The 19,428-nt window shown below is 39.5% G+C and overlaps 1 protein-coding gene across 20 annotated transcripts in view; it reads left to right on the forward strand.

Moving 5' to 3' along the window:
* CAMK2D (calcium/calmodulin dependent protein kinase II delta) overlaps nucleotides 1-10,570 on the forward strand; it is a 315,281-nt gene extending 304,711 nt beyond the window's left edge. For 8 of the 20 annotated variants that reach the window (XM_040237414.1, XM_040237411.1, XM_040237420.1 and 5 more), the window contains 4 exons: nucleotides 3,395-3,489; nucleotides 5,349-5,577; nucleotides 7,279-7,374; nucleotides 8,515-10,570. In XM_040237414.1, the coding sequence (XP_040093348.1) occupies nucleotides 3,395-3,489; nucleotides 5,349-5,577; nucleotides 7,279-7,345 (391 nt within the window). In that variant the 3' untranslated portion in view covers nucleotides 7,346-7,374; nucleotides 8,515-10,570. Of the gene's footprint in view, nucleotides 1-3,394; nucleotides 3,490-5,348; nucleotides 5,622-7,278; nucleotides 7,375-8,514 lie in introns of all 20 variants that reach the window. The other 12 variants (XM_040237427.1, XM_040237425.1, XM_040237416.1 and 9 more) reach the window with 2 other exon arrangements.
* The last annotated feature ends 8,858 nt before the right edge of the window (nucleotides 10,571-19,428 follow it).

Genomic DNA, 19,428 nt, shown 5'->3' on the forward strand with positions numbered 1-19,428 from the left:
TTGCAGAGAAAGAAGATTAGACTTCTGACAGCAAAACTGGGGACTTCTTTGTCAGAGCTCATCTCCATGTGAGAGAAGGCTTTCCAAGCAGAGCAGTCCATGAGGTTAAAAACACAAGAAACAGGAAAGCACAGAAAAAGTGCATCTGGTTTAGGCGTGTTTTTCCTCACCTTCTGCAGAGGTGATGGGACAGAGAGATCAGGAGGCAACATCCAGTACAGCTGAACTTTATCTTCATCTCTTTTAGGAGTTTGTCTCTTAAATAAAATGTTCTTTGAAGAAAGGGTTTTAATGTTCAATTTAAAGTACACTATAGGTATTAGAGGAAGTCACTTTGAGCAAATAAAAATAAAACTTTCAAATAAATAGGGCATGGAGGATTATCGTGCAAAGAATGTGGGTCTATAAGTTAGCTAGTTGAGTGGAGATAGAAATCAGTTCTCAACTTTCCCTTTATACCATACTATAGGTCCTCTTGAATGAAAGGGTTAAATGTTAAAAAAAATGAGATTGCTGTCTGGTTGGAAGGTGTAAGTTTAAAAGCAGGGGACTCATAGAAATGAGAAAGTAAAATGATTGGGCTACCTAGAGAGAGAACTTACCTATTTTAATTTTTTAAAGCCAAAATAAAACTAACAAAATCTTTGTAAAAATGTACCTAAAATTAATATATATTGAGACGATAAGATTGGAAAATGGAAAAATAGGTAAAGGACCTGAGCTGACCATTAGCAAAAGAGGAAATATAAATGACAAACTAAATGAGACCATATTGATGTCCACTAATCAAGTGCAAATCTGAATGTAGGAGGTTCTCTGCCCCTCAGATGAGCAGGGACAAAACCCTCACTGATCACAGAGGCCAGGACACCAGGGGCTTTCCCCACTGCCTCACGGGGTATAATCAGGACACTTCCATGGTGGTGGCAGCGGCTGGGGCTTGGGTCACAATTAGTTATTATATACCAGAAATTTTATAAAGGTCCAGATTACTGCTTTAACCCTGTTTTTCTAGTTATAAAAATTTAACAGGGGCCTGGATTTTGAATTTTAAACAGGGACAAAAATTGTGAACAAAAGATACTGCCTCTGGGAGATGAAATTGTAGGTTTTTTTTTTGCTTCTTTCCAAGTTTTATATAATAAGATACTGTTTATCAGTTACAAATAGATAACCAAATATAAAGTATGGAAGACAGTAACTGAATATAAGAACTAAATTAATCCCAGGACTCCCTCTTATAAATTTAATGTGTGTGAAAACACGAGTATATACATATATATTTGTGTGTCTGTGTATCAGTTCTTTAACATGACCTAGTAAGAGTATATTTAGAATGAAATAAATAGTAAGAAATGGAGTTTTAAAAATATTGTTTGTTGTTAGAAAATTAAACCATTGAATAATTGTTAAAGAGTTGTTTAGAATCCTGCTCCATAGGACTAGCTCTCTTTTATTCTTTTGGTTGATATAACTTTGTTAGACCCATATGATTCATCAAACATAATACACTTAAAAAAAATATGGCAATAGCTTTCCCCTGTGGAATGGTGGAGTTTGTCCGCCAGGCCAAAATGGCGAAATATAGCACTTGCTATATTCTCAGACACTTTAAAATAGGGTGTTTTAAATAATTCAGTTCCTCAGCTCACTAATTCATTTTCCTACCTTCTGGCTTGATTTTGTATACTCAGGTCCAGTAGTTAATCCAGAGCACCTTCCATTTGGGGATGGTAGGATGTATTGGTAAAGCTGTCAGCTGGTCTTTAGAACACCTGTTTGGAGATGCGCCCCCATGGGTCAAGGAGCAGTTTGTGACTCTCTTATTAATCCAAAGCCTGTGATAGGAGAGAGAGATACATACATTACTTACTTCCATAGAAACAGAGAGAAAGAACACATTAACAGGTTTTCATCTATGTTGACTCAGTGGTTGGGTAAAAAGACCCATCATAGTACAGTGATCCTCAGATGATTTTGGTGCTGATAGAAAGTAGTAAAAATTTTGATTCACTAATGTTGACAGCCAAAAGTCTATTTATAGAGAATATAATAGCCCCTGGCAGAAAACAAGTCCCGTTACCATGGGAACACTGTTCTTGCCATTTTGCTTCTTAGAGATTACAGATATTTAACTTTGAGCTTTAATACCTGTCCACCAGGAAGTCTGAGGTGTTTAAAGTTCAAAATCTCTACCCACTCCCACCCTATCTGCACCTGAGGCTTTCTTTACCACAATGAATAAACCACTGTGATATCTTAAAGAGTATTTTCTACTTTAAAAGTATTCTTTAAAAAAATCAGAATTCTATGAGCTGTACTTTTAAGAACCATAATGATCTTTTAAAAACTTGTATCCTTGTTAAAAACGTTTTAACTTTTCATCTCCCATATGGGGAATTTCTGTAGGGAATTAGATGAAGCCTCACTAAATTAATGGTCCCAAATCCTTTAGTATGCATTCTTTTTATCTAAGTTTGTGAACTACTAAATTCTTCAAATCCAGATTTTAGGTGCCTTCTCTGAGACGCCTACCTCTCCACGTACCTGGAAAACTCTTACTCCAGAAAGTACAACTCAAATTATCTCTCTTACATCTTTCCTTTCTCACATATAATCTGGGTTTTGGGCACTTTGTGTTTATTTCCATTCCAGTATTAATTGTTGTGTTTGTTTCAAAGAATATTTGCTACATAGTAGGTATTTAACAAATTCTTTGTTGAATTTTTTCAAGAAAGCCCATTGGCTTTCCCTGAATATACCATTAAAATGGTATCTTTTTTCTTGAATCATAATTCTAGGATTAAAAAGTAAACTAATGTGCACCTGAATCTCTCAATTATAAAAGTTAATTAAGCTTGTATTTAAAGTTTAAGTCTTGAGGACATTGCCAGAAAATGTAAGATGTGACAATTAACCTTCACATCAGTCTAAATGACTGTTTGACATGAATGTAGATAGTATCAGATTATTCCAAAAATATTTAATTTCCAAGGCAAAGTTTATTTTATAGGACTTAGAGATTGATTCAGACTTGGAGAGCATTTCAAAAATAAACTTATAACAACTAGAAAACTAGGGAATTATAAAAACTGGGGAAGGCCTAGAGAACTCCCCGTGCAAATTAAAAATTAGCAATGTTTCAAAGGAAACTCCTAAAGCATTATAGATCATCAGCTGCTGGAACTGGTTGTATTATCTTGCCCTTATCTGAAGTCACTGCACAACTCTTTTTAGGGTTTTCTCTTCAACCCACCTTGGGAAGGCCTGTGATAGAAATTTCATGTTTCTAGTGTTTTTAAGACTCCTTCCTTCAGTGACTGTTTGAGAAATTAGAAATGGGTATGTATGAAACAACAAAATACATTAACTCATTTTATATTTTTTCCTACAGAAAAATCTGTGACCCAGGCCTTACTGCTTTTGAACCCGAAGCTTTGGGTAATTTAGTGGAAGGGATGGACTTTCATCGATTCTACTTTGAAAATGGTACATTTACTTTATTATCATGCCTTTTTCCAGCTTCTCTGAATTTCTCCAGAATTTCTAGGTTCTTTGGCTCTTTCCTGCAATGAGCATTCTTACTTTAGTCCAGCATCCTACATCATAATTTTGTAATTTGAAATCAAAAAAACACAACAGCCGTAAGCTTTGGTATGTTTTGAAAAATACCTAATTTTATATAAAAAGTGATGGTGATTAAATCCACCCCATAGAAGTCCCAGTAAATATGTAAGCTGTGAAATGTTACCAAAAAGTATTTAATTATTTTAGGTTTTCAAAACATTGTTTATATGAAAAAATAAGAGAAACTACAGCATGCCAGAATATTTGCCATAGAGAGTGCTTTCAAGAATAATAATCAGTGCTCATTGCCAAGGTAAAAAATGTGTATTAAGATGAGTAATGAGGTAAATATTTGTTCAGATTACAAGAATTTTAATGGTATCAGATAAAATAGCCACATTTCAGAGAAAGTGATAAACTCCTGCAGAAATCCTCAAGGTCACCAAAAAAAGTATAAAAGAGAAGTTCCTCTTATCCTGCTCCTAAAGACATTAGGTATAAGGTGTTTGCATGATGCAGGGAGTAAATTTACCTTTTGCAATGAAATTTTTATGAATTAAAGAGGAATCATAGTAATGATTCAGATAATCAGGTTTACATCCAGTGATTATAAGCATTGATAAGAATATTTGCGTTGGCATGCATTTTTACATTCAATGAATTGCTTTTTCTTATATGCACTAGATATTTGCAATGAAACAAAGATAATTATGTGGTAAACTGGCCTTAACGAAACTTCAATAAATGTTTTCATATTCTCTGTTTCGTGCTGTGATTGATAGCATGTCATAATGTTTCCTTCAGTAGGCGGTAGCTTCATACCACCTGATCTGTAGTAAAAGAATAATGAACCCATTAATATTGTAACCTACCTCAACATAACACTGCACTTCATTACTCTCCATAAATACATATTCATAATAATGGGATATTGTTTTTTATCAGACTGTAGCAGTAAGTAATTCAGATCATTCCTAAGAATGAAGGATATGTTTGGATAACAGGTAAAACAGTTCTGCCTGTTTTAGTGATCAAAGAGAGTAGTATCAATCAATATCTGCACTAAATCTTCATCTCTCTTAGTCATTGAACAGTCAGAATAAATAGATGTTGTCAAAACAACAAAGGCTGGAGCCTCATGAGGGCTGCTAAATCAAAGGAGAGAGCTAGAGGATCAGAATCAGGCTATATGGCCAACACCAAATTTTGGATTTTTACTGGCTAACCATAATGGGACTACTAGAATGGACTGTACTAAATAAAGGAGCCACTGGATGAGATGGGGAAACTGATTCACACCATGGCCAGCCTATTTAGAAGACAGCAGTCTCCATGCTTAATACATGATGTATTTCCCTTGCCCCATATACTTTACCAACTGGCCAAAAAAAAAGAAAGACGAACCAGCCCACAGGATATCCTGTCAACTGTCCCAGCGGTTCCTTTATTGGAAAAATAAACTGCTCCGTGCACCTGGGCCAGCCCTTCTCCACGTCTGTTCATTTTATGGCTTGTTCCTAACCACTTCCCATTATAAAGAATTATGTCTCTCCAGCTTTTTCACCCGAAGTTTGAGTGGCGTACAATTTAACCACAAAGAAAATAATGACGGTATCTATTTTTCTTTATACTTTGCACAGTACAGGCACTCAATTATGTGCATTAATGAATAGTTGAATGAATGAATGATATTCAATTTATTGGTCCCAAGGGAAGTCATTATTGGTTTCGGTTTACTTTGCATAGAGCTAAGTTCTCTTTTCCACGTTCTTCTCTTTCAGCTTTGTCCAAAAGCAATAAACCCATCCACACCATCATTCTGAACCCTCATGTACACCTGGTGGGCGATGATGCTGCCTGCATAGCATACATTAGGCTCACCCAGTACATGGATGGCAGTGGAATGCCAAAAACAATGCAGTCGGAAGAGACACGTGTGTGGCACCGCCGTGACGGAAAGTGGCAGAACGTTCATTTTCATCGCTCAGGGTCGCCAACAGTACCCATCAAGTAAATATTTCCAGGCAGTCAGCTTCTTTGTTAATATGCCCATGGTCAGCGTCTTTTACTTATTCCATTGTTAATAGCATGGCATCTGTTATTTAATGCTAGTGGTTAGTTATACTGGTGGGAATCCCTGTTTCATAAGAAGCAGTCTATAATTCTGTGGAAAGATCAGACTAGCTATTTGTTGGTTGAAACTTGTCCTAGAAAGTATACAGTCATTTTAGGTAGGTAAACAGTTTATACAACTTCATTGTCACATATCGGCAGAGGAAGGAGACGTGGAAGGAAAAAGTTTCTAAAATGGCCAAAACAGTCAAACCTCTTTACTCAAAGGTTCCTCACACATAGTTTCAACCAGTCTTGGATCAAAAAATTTCAGGAGTAGAGAAATTCCAGTATGTTTCAAAAAGCAGAACTTAAACTTACCTTGCAGGTAAATGATTTACATAACATTTACATTGTATTAACGATTACAAGTAATCTCTAGAGATTATTTAACGTACCTGAGAGGATGGGTGCCGGTTATATGAAGTTCTACACCATTTTATATAAGGGACTTGAGCATCTGCAGATTTTGGTATCCTTGGGGGCTCTGAAACCAATCTGCCACAGATATTATGGGGTAACTGTATCGTATAAGGAGCTTCATTTCATGGATTTTTCTACTGGTGCTCTATTAAAGATATTAGAAACTCATGAAACATAGCATTTAAAATGCAAGTATTAATATTTCAGCATCTTTCTCACTATACCACTGTACCTCAGAGGTCATGGTTGCTCTTACATTTATACCATCTAGGTGCTTACCTTGTGCCAGATAAAACGCAAGGTGAAAGACATTGCTGTATCACCAATACCAAGGAAAAAACTAAAACTTCATAATCAGCTTCAGAGTAGAAGGGGATGGATAACCCATGCAGCAAAGTGCTTGTAACAAGTTGGAAGTATACCTTGTAGAGAAGACAGAAATTTGAGCAGTCTTAAGTGGGGAGTGGAATTTGGCAAAATAGAAAGAACAAAAGGAACACAGTCCAAGCTCAAGGAGCATCAAGAGGAAAAGGCTCAGCGTCAGCCATCAGCTCCCTGCGGTGTAGGACTGTGGGTGCAGAAGGCTACCTGCAGGTGGCGAAAGGGGGATTATGGTTGTGTGGAGTAAGTGTAGTGAGATGACGACAAGAAGGCGTGTTCAGACTCAGTAGAAGTTCAGCCAGCTGCTGACCTCGTTTCAGATTCTCTCACCTGTTCGTATCTGGGGCCCTTGGGACGGGTAGTCAAAACCACACAAACAGCCATTCAATGCACTCCAGAGAATCAAGATGTCTTAGTTTAATAATGTCCCACCACAGTGGTTTTCAAATGGCCTTCCGTTTAGCCTTATTATGCATCACTGTTGGATTTGTCAAAAGTGGGTTAAGAAGGAAAAAATAGAAAGGTTGAAATTAACTCAAAAATATATATATATATATATGTAATTAAAAGACAGGAGAAATGTAACAATAATGAAGATGCCTTTCTTTGTGCATTTCTGAGTTTTTTACCCCAAAGAGGTACAGTACCAATTGCCAGCTACTACAGAAGGGATTACATTCATTCAATACTAGAAGGTTAGGTTTTTCTACAATTCCCTGCAGTGTTTATGGATAGAGCCTACTTGAGAAAATTTCATTTTATGCCAGGTGGCTTAAGTGAGGCTTCTCTTAATAGGCCACCTTGTATTCCAAATGGGAAAGAAAACTTCTCAGGAAGCACCTCTTTGTGGCAAAACATCTAAGGCCTGAAAACCATTCACATATGGGTCTTGTAAGTAACATCTCGCTCCGTGATACTTTGTGATTGGAGCTAATGACTGAAAAGCTGCATGGCTGTTTTTCCTCTCTTCGAGGATATTTTCTTGCATTATAGTCAATGAAAACCATAAAAGGTCTTTGAGAATCCACAGCATTTCTGCATGAGCTCTTGAGTCTAACGTTTGGCAACATTGTGTAGCATAACCCTTATTTTCAAGGTATTAAGGAAAAGACCCTACCTTCAGCATATAGATCATGGCATTTCAAATATTGTGGAGTTCTTACATCAAAAGTCAATTCTATCTGGGTCAATTCAGACAACTCTCAATTATCCAGATCTAATTTATATCCGGCTCTAGGATCCTTTGATGTGTTTTTCAAGAGGTTACAGTTCCTGTTCAGCACTTAGCTAAGGTTAATAAGTACATTAATTTGCTGTGCCTGGCCAAGTTTAATGGTATTGACCACAAGGAGGAAGTCAGGCTGAAATTTAGAACTCACAAAGTGAGTAATTCCAGAGGATAATTGAAAGTTGACTGTAGTTAAATTCATGCCTGTGTTGTTGTTTAAAGTTGGCTTCTTACCTTGGATTGGAAGGATTCAGATACGTGTGGCAGCGTTGTGACTGTGTTCCCCATTCAAAGCACTGAACTTTGTCCAAGCTTGGAAGAAATGGTGCTCTCAGCTGTTGGTTTAAAGAAAGAAGACCTCTGGTTAAATAAGAATAATCCCATATTCCCTATTCTTGAGGCTGTAAAATTGACTTCTAGGGTTGACATCCAGTGGAGTCTAAGAATAGTGACAAAAGCTAAAAGATGAAGTTAAACTTTTAGTCTCTTTCAACCAAATAATACGATTCATTTATTAATTTATCTGGTAAGCATGAATGCTTAAACTGTATATTTAATCATGTGATTGCAGCCTGAGTATTTTTAGCTTTGCTCTGTGTGAACAAATTGACAGATTAATGCAGGAAATCAGTATTGTCTAACATCATTTATTTTCTCTCTTAATGACCGCAAGCAAAGATCTCTTATACATAGTATTTTCAGTCTGTTACTTAGCTATAAAAATCGTAGCCGCGCCTCATCTTTGGCAAAGCAATCTGATAATGCTTCATAAAACAGTTTATGTCTCCCCTCTCTCTTTGCAGCTAAACATCAACAGTGCCACTTCTGCAGTTCTCTGTTCTCCAGGCACCTGGATGGTAACACTGAGCCGTCCTCCCCTCCTCTTCATGCATGTTTCCGAGTGCATGAAGTTGTGAAGGTCCTCTGTGTAATGCCTGTGTGATGCATCATCTTGTCATAGATTCCTTCCTATACATTGTTTACACTTCAGCTATGGGGATGTTCCATGCAAACTTCAATCGTTGTTGGCAAACAACAGGGGGAGGTGAGCCAAAAAAAAAAAAAAAAATCCACAATATTCTCGAGTACAATCTAGTCATCCAATTTCTCTGTTTATGCCAAGACTTAATAGACTTCAGAATTACCATTCTCTGAATGAGAGTTTGTAAGAGAAAAGTAATTTTTAAAAACTCTTTGCTGTTCATGTGTTTTAGCTTAACAAAAAAAGGCAAAAAACAAAAAATTACCTTCAGTTTCCTGGTGTGATCCTGGCTGCAATGGATGATTTCTCACTGAAAGCTGTGTTGCTGTTAAACAAAGTGGGTTGAATCATTTATGAATGTGGAAGTGAGAATTAGTGGGTTTGCTACGATCTAAAGTCATGTTTTTTTTTTGGTCAAACTACATAAACTGGAAAAACTCACATCACTGACAAGTTTGATCACTTTAGGGTATACGCGCACTGTTCTGGTGAAATTTGCCGAATTGAATTTTCTTGTTCCTTTCTCAAACCTGTGCTTTTTAATTTTTTCACTTTATGCTATTTCTTTATCACTTTCGTTTGCTTCCTTTTGTATCTTTTTTTTTTCATTCTTTACCTTTTTTTTCCTGTTTAGTAGTGTGAAAAAAGTGAAATTTGCATAATGAAGGTAAAATAAAAACTGAGGCCTTTTGGAGGTGGCTGGACTCATACTTTGAGCATCTTCAGGGCCCATAGAGATGAGGTCAAGAAGAGCTCAAAGGTTTGTAATTCTGCTCTAATTTGGACGTAGAGATCCTAACTAAGTTGCAGGTATCAGAACTGTTTGAACATATAGGAAAGCAAGTAGGACCCTCCTGGGCCTGCAGCATGTCTTCCTGAGCGGAGCAGTGGCCAGGACAGCGCCCAGCCGGTCGTGGATCTGGATTTTGTGCAGAGGCACTTTATTCTGCCTCGCCCCTCCTGCGTGATCACTGCTAGGCTTCGGAAGTTCAGAGGATGGGGAACGCTGCAGGCCTCTCTGAGAGTTTTGAACTCGATCTCTGCGACTCGTGGTTTTGTAGCTACTCTCAAGTGTCTGAATAAAATTACGCTTCCCTTCTAGGAGTTAGGATTTTCCTGCTTAAAAAAAAAAAAAAAAAAAGGGAAATGTCCCTGTTTCCTTTGTGCTTCTCATTTTTGCCTTGTTTATTCAATTCCTGTGGGGCTTTTTCTCCTCCCTGAAATGCTTTATAGTGCATGGTATCTTCATCAACCTTATTTTAACAGCAGTAATTCACAATCCTCAGAAGCCTATTTTTAAAGCAGAAGCAAAAAAAATGAAAAAATTTAAAAAAAAAATCAACCCTCCCGCTTTTCTCTCATTTCACATTTCTGTGTTGATTACTAATCACCTTAGGTATTGTTACTAGTGGATGTATGGTAGATGGATTGAAGCTTTTCTGATAATTATTACACAATTTAAAACAATATATATTTAAATATATACAGTAAATGTATTGAGCCATGTTAACCTGCCAATGAGATCTGTGAAAAAGTAATGGCCTCATTTTTCCCTTTTTAATTTCTTTTACCTTTTTGTGAAATGGCTATATGTGGCATACATGTATTTTAGAAAAATATTAGATATAGAGTTTTGTTTTTTTTTACACTTTTAGCATGTGGTGTTGAAGTATTACTGTAGATCAAGTTTGTCTTCCACACTAAGATGTGAGGAAATTGTGATTTGTTATCTCCACCACAACAGAATTACACATTTATTATCTTCTCTCATTTTGAAACACTGCAGTTTACCATGGAACACTGTATATATTTCTTGCCATAATGGTAAATGACTGATTGATATATTTAAGAGTTAATAAATTTGTGATTTCTGCTGACAATGTGTCCACTTTTATTTCTTCAGGGATACTCTATTTATGCATGTGTGAGGCTGGCTAGTGCCAACGGCCACACATCCTATATGGTCTTATTATTACAGAATTCACCTGTGACATTAAGATGAAGTTACTGAACTGAGCCTCCCTCTAAGAATGAACTTGGTGATGATGACAGTTTACTGTGTTATTTGTGTGCACAAAATAACGGTCTCTCCTAGGAAAGGTTTTCTGAGAACAAACCACTTGACACGAGTCCTAAAAATTTCTGAGCTTGCCCTCCTCCTAATGGCTGCTAGCTCACTTCCACTTTTAGCTCAAATCTGACATCTGACGACGTAACTCTTCTGGATCATCATCGCCAATATTCAGGCAAGCACCTTATATCCTGTCACTCCAGCTTACATCTGAGTGTGCGTAACTACTGAACTTTGTTCAGTTTCTTAAACGCCCTACCACACAAGGTTTGTTTCTAACCTAGAATATGCTTCTCCTACTTTTTCAACATAACTCCTACTCATTCTTTGAAATTCAATTTAGAATAACATCCCCTCCAGCAAACCTCCCTAGACCATGCTGTAAGCTCGCTCTCTCTCAATACTTGCACAATAGTTGGTGTTCACCTCTCCTGCCAAGCACCTTGGTTTTGGAAATACATCTTTATTTGTGTCTTCTCTATAGGCAAGAACTGTGTTTGTATCTGTGAACCCATGTGAGATGTTAATAACTATTGAACTGTGGGCAAACCAAAAACGGGGAACTCACAGTGTAGAGTCCTGGATTTAATGTTCAGCTCTGTTGTCTTTGACACTCTGAGCAAGTTGCCTCTTCCCTCTGAACCTTCATTTTCCTATTTATAAAATGAAAAAATACCAGTTAATAAGGATATTGTGAGGGTTTAGAGATAATGGATGGAGTACCTAGAATACTATTTGGTGGATAATATTAAGTAGCAGCAGCTATAATTGTTCCAATCACTGATATTAATATTCCCAATGTTCTGGTTACTCCTTACTTAGAGGTGTATATAAATTATTTTGCTATGAGCTGCCCTGTTTATGTTGGTTTACCGATATTGCTAAGGATATGCTCAAGTGTTGCAGCAAAAAAGTGAGAAATAGTGATGTAGTCATCTAGATGAAAGTAGGGAAAATGAAAGGGAGTAAATCAGTATATTCTGGGGAAATTCTCAAGGAATTTTAGCCTGAAGTAACTGAAGTTTTGAATCTCTGTATAAATAAAAACTATATATAATGTAAGAGTAAACACAGAAAGCACAACCTTTTGAATGAGTGATCTCATTAAATAAAATTATACTGACTTACACAAATATTGCACTGTTTCCATGGTTGTCTGTGTCAGATAAGAGTGCAGAGAGAGAATGGACATCAGCATACTGAACTATATGTCCATGGTCTGAATAATCATCAGCAGTCATAAACCACCTGTCTGAGCAGCAGCATGACGTAATTACGGTACTTCTACCTTTCTGTCAAAACGATTCTCAGAAATAAGCTGGCATATTCTCCGAGGACCCAGCTTCTGCCTCCACAGCAAGAAATGATCTCTGCATTTCTGTCTACACACTGCACCCTGCCTTCTCTCCCGTTGCTGGGGATCAATAGTCATGCACCCTGCAGAGGCTGACAGCCTTCTCCTCCAGCTGACCCTACCCCTGCTGGCCAAGTACTACAAGTCTCCCTCCTCCCGTCCCACCTTGTCATAAATCATTTCCTCTGCACTGGACATTCTACTTAATGCCCCGTTTCGTTTCTTCCCAGCCAGGTACCTTCAAAGGCCTGCATGTGCTTGCTCTCTGCCACCTCTCTCTTTCATGCCCCTTAAGCCCACTCCAGTTTGCCTCACAAATCCACGAAGCAGTTACCCACAGTCACCAATGTCATTAAGTTGAGGGGCCGATGTCTAGTCATCTTACCCAATCTCTCAGCAGCATTTAACACAGCCATCTCCATCTTAGAGAACATTTTCCTCTTTCAGACAATGAAGGCGAAGGTGAAGTCGCTCAGTCATGTCCAACTCTGCGTGTGGACTGTAGCCCACCAGGCTTCTCCATCCATGGGATTCTCCAGGCAAGAATACTGGAGTGGGTTACCATTTCCTTCTCCAGGGGATCTTCCCGACCCAGGGATCGAACCCGTGTCTCCCGCATTGTAGACAGACGCTTTAACCTCTGAGCCACCAGGGAAGCCTCCTACCATTCTCCATACTCCTCCTCAGTCTCTAACTGTTCCCTTTGCCTCAGCCTGGCTTTTACATTTTGGAACTTTTTTTTTTTTTCTATCTTCACTCACTCTCAGAATAATTGGCCCTAATCTCAATGGCTTTAAGTTATTTTAATGACTCTCAAATGTGTATCTCCAGCCCAGATCACTCGTATATTCCAAACATGTAGATCCACCTGCCCACCTGAAATCTACATTGGAGATCTACTAGGCATCTCAGAATTTGCAAAGCTGAGCTTTTAACTGTCTGTGATAAAACTTGCTCCCTTTATGATCTTTCATATCTCAAGAATTGGCAATTCAGTTCTTCCTTCGGTCAGGCCAGAAATCTCAGTGTCTTTATTATGCTAACCATTTGAAATCCCATGATTTTTACCAAGTTACAACCAGAATCTGACTACTTCTGACAACAGCTTCTGCTGCCTCCCTTGGGCCAGATCACCATCATATTCTCTAGACGGAAAGTGAAAGGAAAGGGGACTGGACTGTTGGAACTGTCCCCTCACTGGACTCTCAGTCACTCCCCTTACCTCTCTTCTGTTTACTATTCGTGTGTGTGTGTGCTCTCTCCCTCAGTCGTCTGACCCTTTGTGACCCTTTAGACCGTAGCCCGCCAGGCTCCTCTGTCCATGGGGTTTTTCAGGCAAGAGTACTGGAGTGGGTTGCCATTTCCTCCTCCCGCGGATCTTCCCGACCCAGGAATCGAACCAGAATCTTGCGTCCCCTGCATTGCAGGCAGAGTCTTCACCGTTGAGCCATCAGGAACTAAGTAGCTCGTTAAAACATAAGTCAGAGCACATCGCTTCTCTGCACAAAACCCTCCAGTGGTTCCCCTTACCACTCAGAGTGAAACCCAAAGTCCTGCACGTAGCCTTTGAGGCTAGACCCAACACTGCTCCCTATTACCTTTGTCACCACTCCTCTGCAGACGTGCTAGGCTGCTTCCACCTCAGAGCCGGTGCTGAGACTCTTCCTCGGAGATCCGAGCAACTGTCTCCACTTACTTGTTTGCAAAATTAAGTCACTGTCTCAATAAAGCCTTCCCTGACAATCATCCATAAGATTTCAAACCATCTTATTCAAGACTTTAAACCTAACTCCTTTACAGAACTTCATATCCTCCTTCCTTGATTTTTTTCCTCCTTATGATTACTTTTTGACATGTTGTTTCCTCATATTGTTTATTTTATGAGGGTGGAGATTTTTCTCCCTCTTGTTCATGATGTACTCCAAGCTTCTAGAACAGTGTTTAGAACACAGTGATTAATAACTATAAATAATGTTTAAATAATAAACTAAAATATCTTTAGTTGAACAAATAACGGATTGCTCAGGTCTTTGCAGTTAGAAAAGCTGAGGCTTTTCACTCATATGAGTTCATTCCAATCCCAAAGAAAGGCAATGCCAAAGAATGCACAAAGTACCATACAATTGCCTGGACAATCCCATGGACAGAGGAGCCAGGTAGGCTTCAATCCATGGGGTCGCAAAGAGTCAGACACAACTGAGTGACTTCACTTTCACTTTCTTTCACTTTCACACGCTAGTAAAGTAATGCTCAAAATCCTCCAAGCCAGGCTTCAGCAATACGTGAACTATGAATTTCCAGATGTTCAAGCTGGTTTTAGAAAAGGCAGAGGAACCAGACATCATATTGCCAACATCCGCTGGATCATCAAAAAAGCAAGAGAGTTCCAAAAAAACATCTATTTCTACTTTATTGACTATGCCAAAGCCTTTGACTGTGTGGATCACAATAAACTGTGGAAAATTCTGAAAGAGATGGGAATACCAGACCACCTGACCTGCCTCTTGAGAAACCTATATGCAGGTCAGGAAGCAACAGTTAGAACTGGACTTGGAACAACAGACGGGTTCCAAATAAGAGAAGGAGTACATTAAGGCTGTATATTGTCACCCTGCTTATTTAACTTATATGCAGAGTACATCATGAGAAACTCTGGACTGGAAGAAGCACAAGCTGGAATCAGGATTGCCGGGAGAAATATCAATAACCTCAGATATGCAGATGACATCACCCTTATGGCAGAAAGTGAAGAGGAGCTAAAAAGCCTCTTGATGAAAGTGAAAGAGGAGAGTGGAAAAAGTTGGCTTAAAGCTCAACATTCAGAAAACGAAGATCATGGCATTTGGTCCCATCACTTCATGGGAAATAGATGGGGAAATAGTTGAAACAGTGTCAGACTTTATTTTGGGGGGCTCCAAAATCACTACAGATGGTGATTGCAGCCATGAAATTAAAAGACGCTTACTCCTTAGAAGGAAAGTTATGAGCAAGCTAGATAGCATATTCAAAAGCAGAGACATTACTTTGCCAACAAAGTTCCATCTAGACAAGGCTATGGTTTTTCCTGTGGTCATGTATGGATGTGAGAGCTGGACTGTGAAGAAGGCTGAGCACTGAAGAATTGATGCTTTTGAACTGTGGTGGTGGAGAAAAGACTCTTGAGAGTCCCTTGAACTGCAAGGAGATCCAACCAGTCCATTCTAAAGGAGATCAACCCTGGGATTTCTTTGGAAGGAATGATGCTAAAGCTGAAACTCCAGTACTTTGGCCACCTCATGAGAAGAGTTGACTCATTGGAAAAGACTCTGATGCTGGGAGGGATTGGGGGCAGGAGGAGAAGGGGACGACAGAGGATGAGATGGCTGGATGGCATCACTGACTCAGTGGACATTGTGTCTGAGTGAACTCCGGGAGTTGGTGATGGACAGGGAGGCCTGGCGTGCTGCAATTCATGAGGTTGCAAAGAGTCAGACACAACTGAGTGGCTGAACTGAACTGAACCCCAAGGATTGTAAACTGCCTATATCATAATTACTTAAGGGGGAAAAAAGGAAATATTATTATACAGAATAAATGTTCAGCATCAATACACAAATCTGAAACTTGTTTAAGCTGCAAGAAATAGAAAACTGAAATCCAAATACTTTAACAAGGAAAATACATTATTTCACAGAACAAAAGATGAGTTAGTTCTAGGGTTGATAAACCAGATAAACCACCTGATAAATTCAGTGACTCAACAATATAAACAAGGATCCAGGTTCTTCCCATTTTTCAGCTTGTCCTTCCAAGAATATAAACTTTATCATCTATATTAAAAGACTTCATCATCTAAAATACTACATGACATGGTTCCTAGTGTCATATCTAGACAGGACAGCATCCAATGGAAGGTAAGATTGCTTCCTTTCCTCTACCCCTAACCCCTTACCCCCTCTCCCCAGCAAAGAAACATTTCTTAAGTCACATGCTATATTCCTGTTCAGCTTAGACTGGTAAGGGTGTACCCCAAAGCTAGAGGTGGGCTATTCCCCTTAGAACATGCCTGCCAATGCCGGAGACTTAAGAGACGCAGGTTTGATCCCTGAGTCAGGAAGATGCCCTGGAAGAGGGCATAGCAAGCCACTCCAGTATTGCCTGGAGAATCCCATGGACAGAGGAGCCTGGTGGGCTACAGTCCATGGTGTCACAAAAAGACAGCCATGACTGAAGTGACTTAGCCTGCATATGGGTATTCAGGGAAGGGAAGAGACCTGCTCAGATACTGAGTTGTATTGCTTTTTTTTCAAGAAGTTTAGGAAACAACATTGTCTGATATCATAAGTATACTGGGAAAGTAAAAAAAAAAAAAAATTGTTTTTATTGTCCTCCTTTAAAGCTGCTATGCTATGCGTGTAACAAGAACGCTGAAAAAATAAAGAGTCATTATCTCCTCCAAACTCCGCGTCTCACCCACAAATGTATTGTGTTTTCTCTTGCATTATGTTCCTAATGCACCAGTGAGTTCCACGCTGGAGATTCCTCCCCTCCCTCCTCCTCCCCCCACCCCACACAACAAAACTCCTTGGAACTGGAGAAGTTTAGTCATTTCACTCCATTTGAAGTTCTTCCAAAAACTCCAGCCCCATAAAGGGCCCATTAAGCCAGGATTACATCCTCCCCTTCCAGATGCCCCTTTGCCCTGCCCTAACTTAAATGAAAAGCTTTAAAAAAAAAAAAAAAGGAAGTAAAAGGCACTTGGTGCCTGAAACCACATTTAGCAATCAGTTTTCTTCAGTTCTGCTTTTCTTTTTTATTACTTTAAAAAGTGGGGTGTGGTGCCAGGGGAGTGTAACAACTAAGTAAACACTGGAGATCTCATCCACCATCCACCCACTGGATTCCTCTCACAAGTGAACAAAGGAACAGACAGTTCATCTCCAGACCCTGTTCCTGCAGGGGCTGAAGCAACAACTTGCTGTTGTGTGGGAAGCGGCGCTCAGCTGACTGGTTTGTGGCTCCATGGTGTTATGTGTACAGTGCTCTGTTTTGTATCACTGTCACAAATACAGGGGACTCAGAGGCATCTCCCACTAAAGATGGGCTTGGGGAGTCACCACAGGCCTTCTTCCAAAAGCCTCAATTCCTCAGACTTGACCTTCCACTCATATTTGCTCTTTGAATATTTTCAGGACCTTTTTCACCCCCAAACAAAAGCATTAGATTCCCTATTACTCAAACTATGAGGGAGGGACTCCTCCAGCGAGCAGGGCTAAGAGGACCAATTTGAAAAGTGATAAAATTTGCATCACAGACTCGATGGATGTGAGTCTGAGTGAACTCCGGGAGTTGGTGATGAACAGGGAGGCCTGGCGTGCTGCGATTCATGGGGTCGCAAAGAGTCGGACACGACTGAGCGACTGAACTGAACTGAACTGAAACACATCTTACTTTTGGGAGACGTCAGGAAAAAGGTCTTTCACCACCCAATCTGTTATTCCTTCCCTAAGAGCCATCCCCAAGGTTTCAGACCTTGAGGCTGGAGAAGCATTCTCACCTTGTACAGCTGCCCCCTGAACAAAGTTGAAGGGCATGGGTCTACTACAACAGATATATTTTTTAAAGTAAATACTACATCACTATAGGATACCCACTGCTTGAATACACAGATTCAGAACTACAGATATGGAAGAACTAAGTATATGGGGAAAGCCAATTGTAAATTACACAAGGGTTTTTGACAGCACAGAAATCAGGGTCCTTGATGGCTCAGTGGGTCAAGAATCCGCCTGCAGTGCAGGAGACATTCAATCCCTGGGTTGGAAAGATCCCCTGGAAAAGAGAACTGCTACCCATTCCAGGATTCTTCCCTGGAGAATTCCATGGACAGAGGAGCCTGGTGGGCTACAGTCCATGGAGTCACAAAGAGTCAGACATGACTTAGCGACTAACACTTTAACTTGAATTCAATGGTAACTAAAGTTCCTGTTTGTGGCCTATCAAATTTGCATTGTACATCTGCTTTAATTATTAAAGAAAAAAACATTGACAAGAAACAAAGATTGTGCACGTTTAAAGATTAAATGCCTCTTTCAGGAATGCCAATGCCAGCCCTCCTTTGGGGATATTAACTCGCTTCCCAGGTGCAAGCCCAGACTGACTTGCTATGTACATGCTGGACTGTTCTTTTGAAACCTTGAGAAACCCTGATGTAACCCTGACATGTTTAATGTTCTTTGTTCTGACAAGATACAAAACTGCTGAAAACTGCTTCTCAGAAAGTGCTGAGAGCATTTTCTCAGAGTAATCTGGAAAGCAGGCTTCCAGGCTAGTCCTTAGTTTGGCTCAAATAAAACACTTTCTAATAAGAATAGAAGATTGTTCATTATTTTCACTGACAAAAGAAAATGCTTTGCTGGCTGCCTCATGATCACCAATGGCCGCTCTCATTCTTAACATTTGGTTTCTTTCCTCTTTCCCCTCCCAGCTTACTAGAAACATGATGTGCTCTATTACCCCTAAAGAATATACAGTGGAAGCTGCACATAGATTCAAGGGATTAGATCTGATAGAGTGCCTGAAGAACTATGGACGGAGGTTCATGACATTGTACAGGAGGCAGGGATCAAGATCTTCCCCAAGAAAAAGAAATGCAAAAAGGCAAAATGGTTGTCTGAGGGGACTTACAAATAGCTGAGAAAAGAAGAGAAGCTAGAGGCAAAGGAGAAAAGGAAAGATATACTCATTTGAATGCAGAGCTCCAAAGAATAGCAAGGAGAGATAAGAAAGCCTTTCTCAGTGATCAGTGCAAAGAAATAGAGGAAAACAATAGAATGGTAAAGATTAGAGATCTCTTCAGGAAAATTAGACATACCAAGGGAACATTTCATGCAAAGAGGGGCTCAAGAAAGGACAGAAACGGTATCAGCCTAACAGAAGCAGAAGATATTAAGAAGAGATGGCAAGAATACACAGAAGAACTGTACAAAAAAGATCTTCATGACCCAGATAACTATGATGGTGTGATCACTCACACAGAGCCAGACATCCTGGGACAAAGTCAAGCGGGCCTTAGGAAGCATCACTATGAGCAAAGCTAGTGGAGGTGATGGAATTCCAGTTGAGCTGTTTCAAATCTTAAGATGATGCTGTGAAAGTGCTGCATTCAATATACCAGCAAATTTGGAAAACTCAGCAGGGGCCAGAGGACTGGAAAAGGTCAGTTTTTTGTCGGAAGCTGCGTTAGGCATTACTGACAAAATGGAGGCACAGCTGCAGCCCCCTCTCCTCATTCTGCAGGCATGGACCCAGGATGAAGGAGTTAGCTCTTG

Source organism: Oryx dammah, unplaced genomic scaffold, assembly GCF_014754425.2.
Source record: "Oryx dammah isolate SB20612 unplaced genomic scaffold, SCBI_Odam_1.1 HiC_scaffold_3, whole genome shotgun sequence".
Taxonomy (NCBI): Eukaryota; Metazoa; Chordata; class Mammalia; order Artiodactyla; family Bovidae; genus Oryx; species Oryx dammah.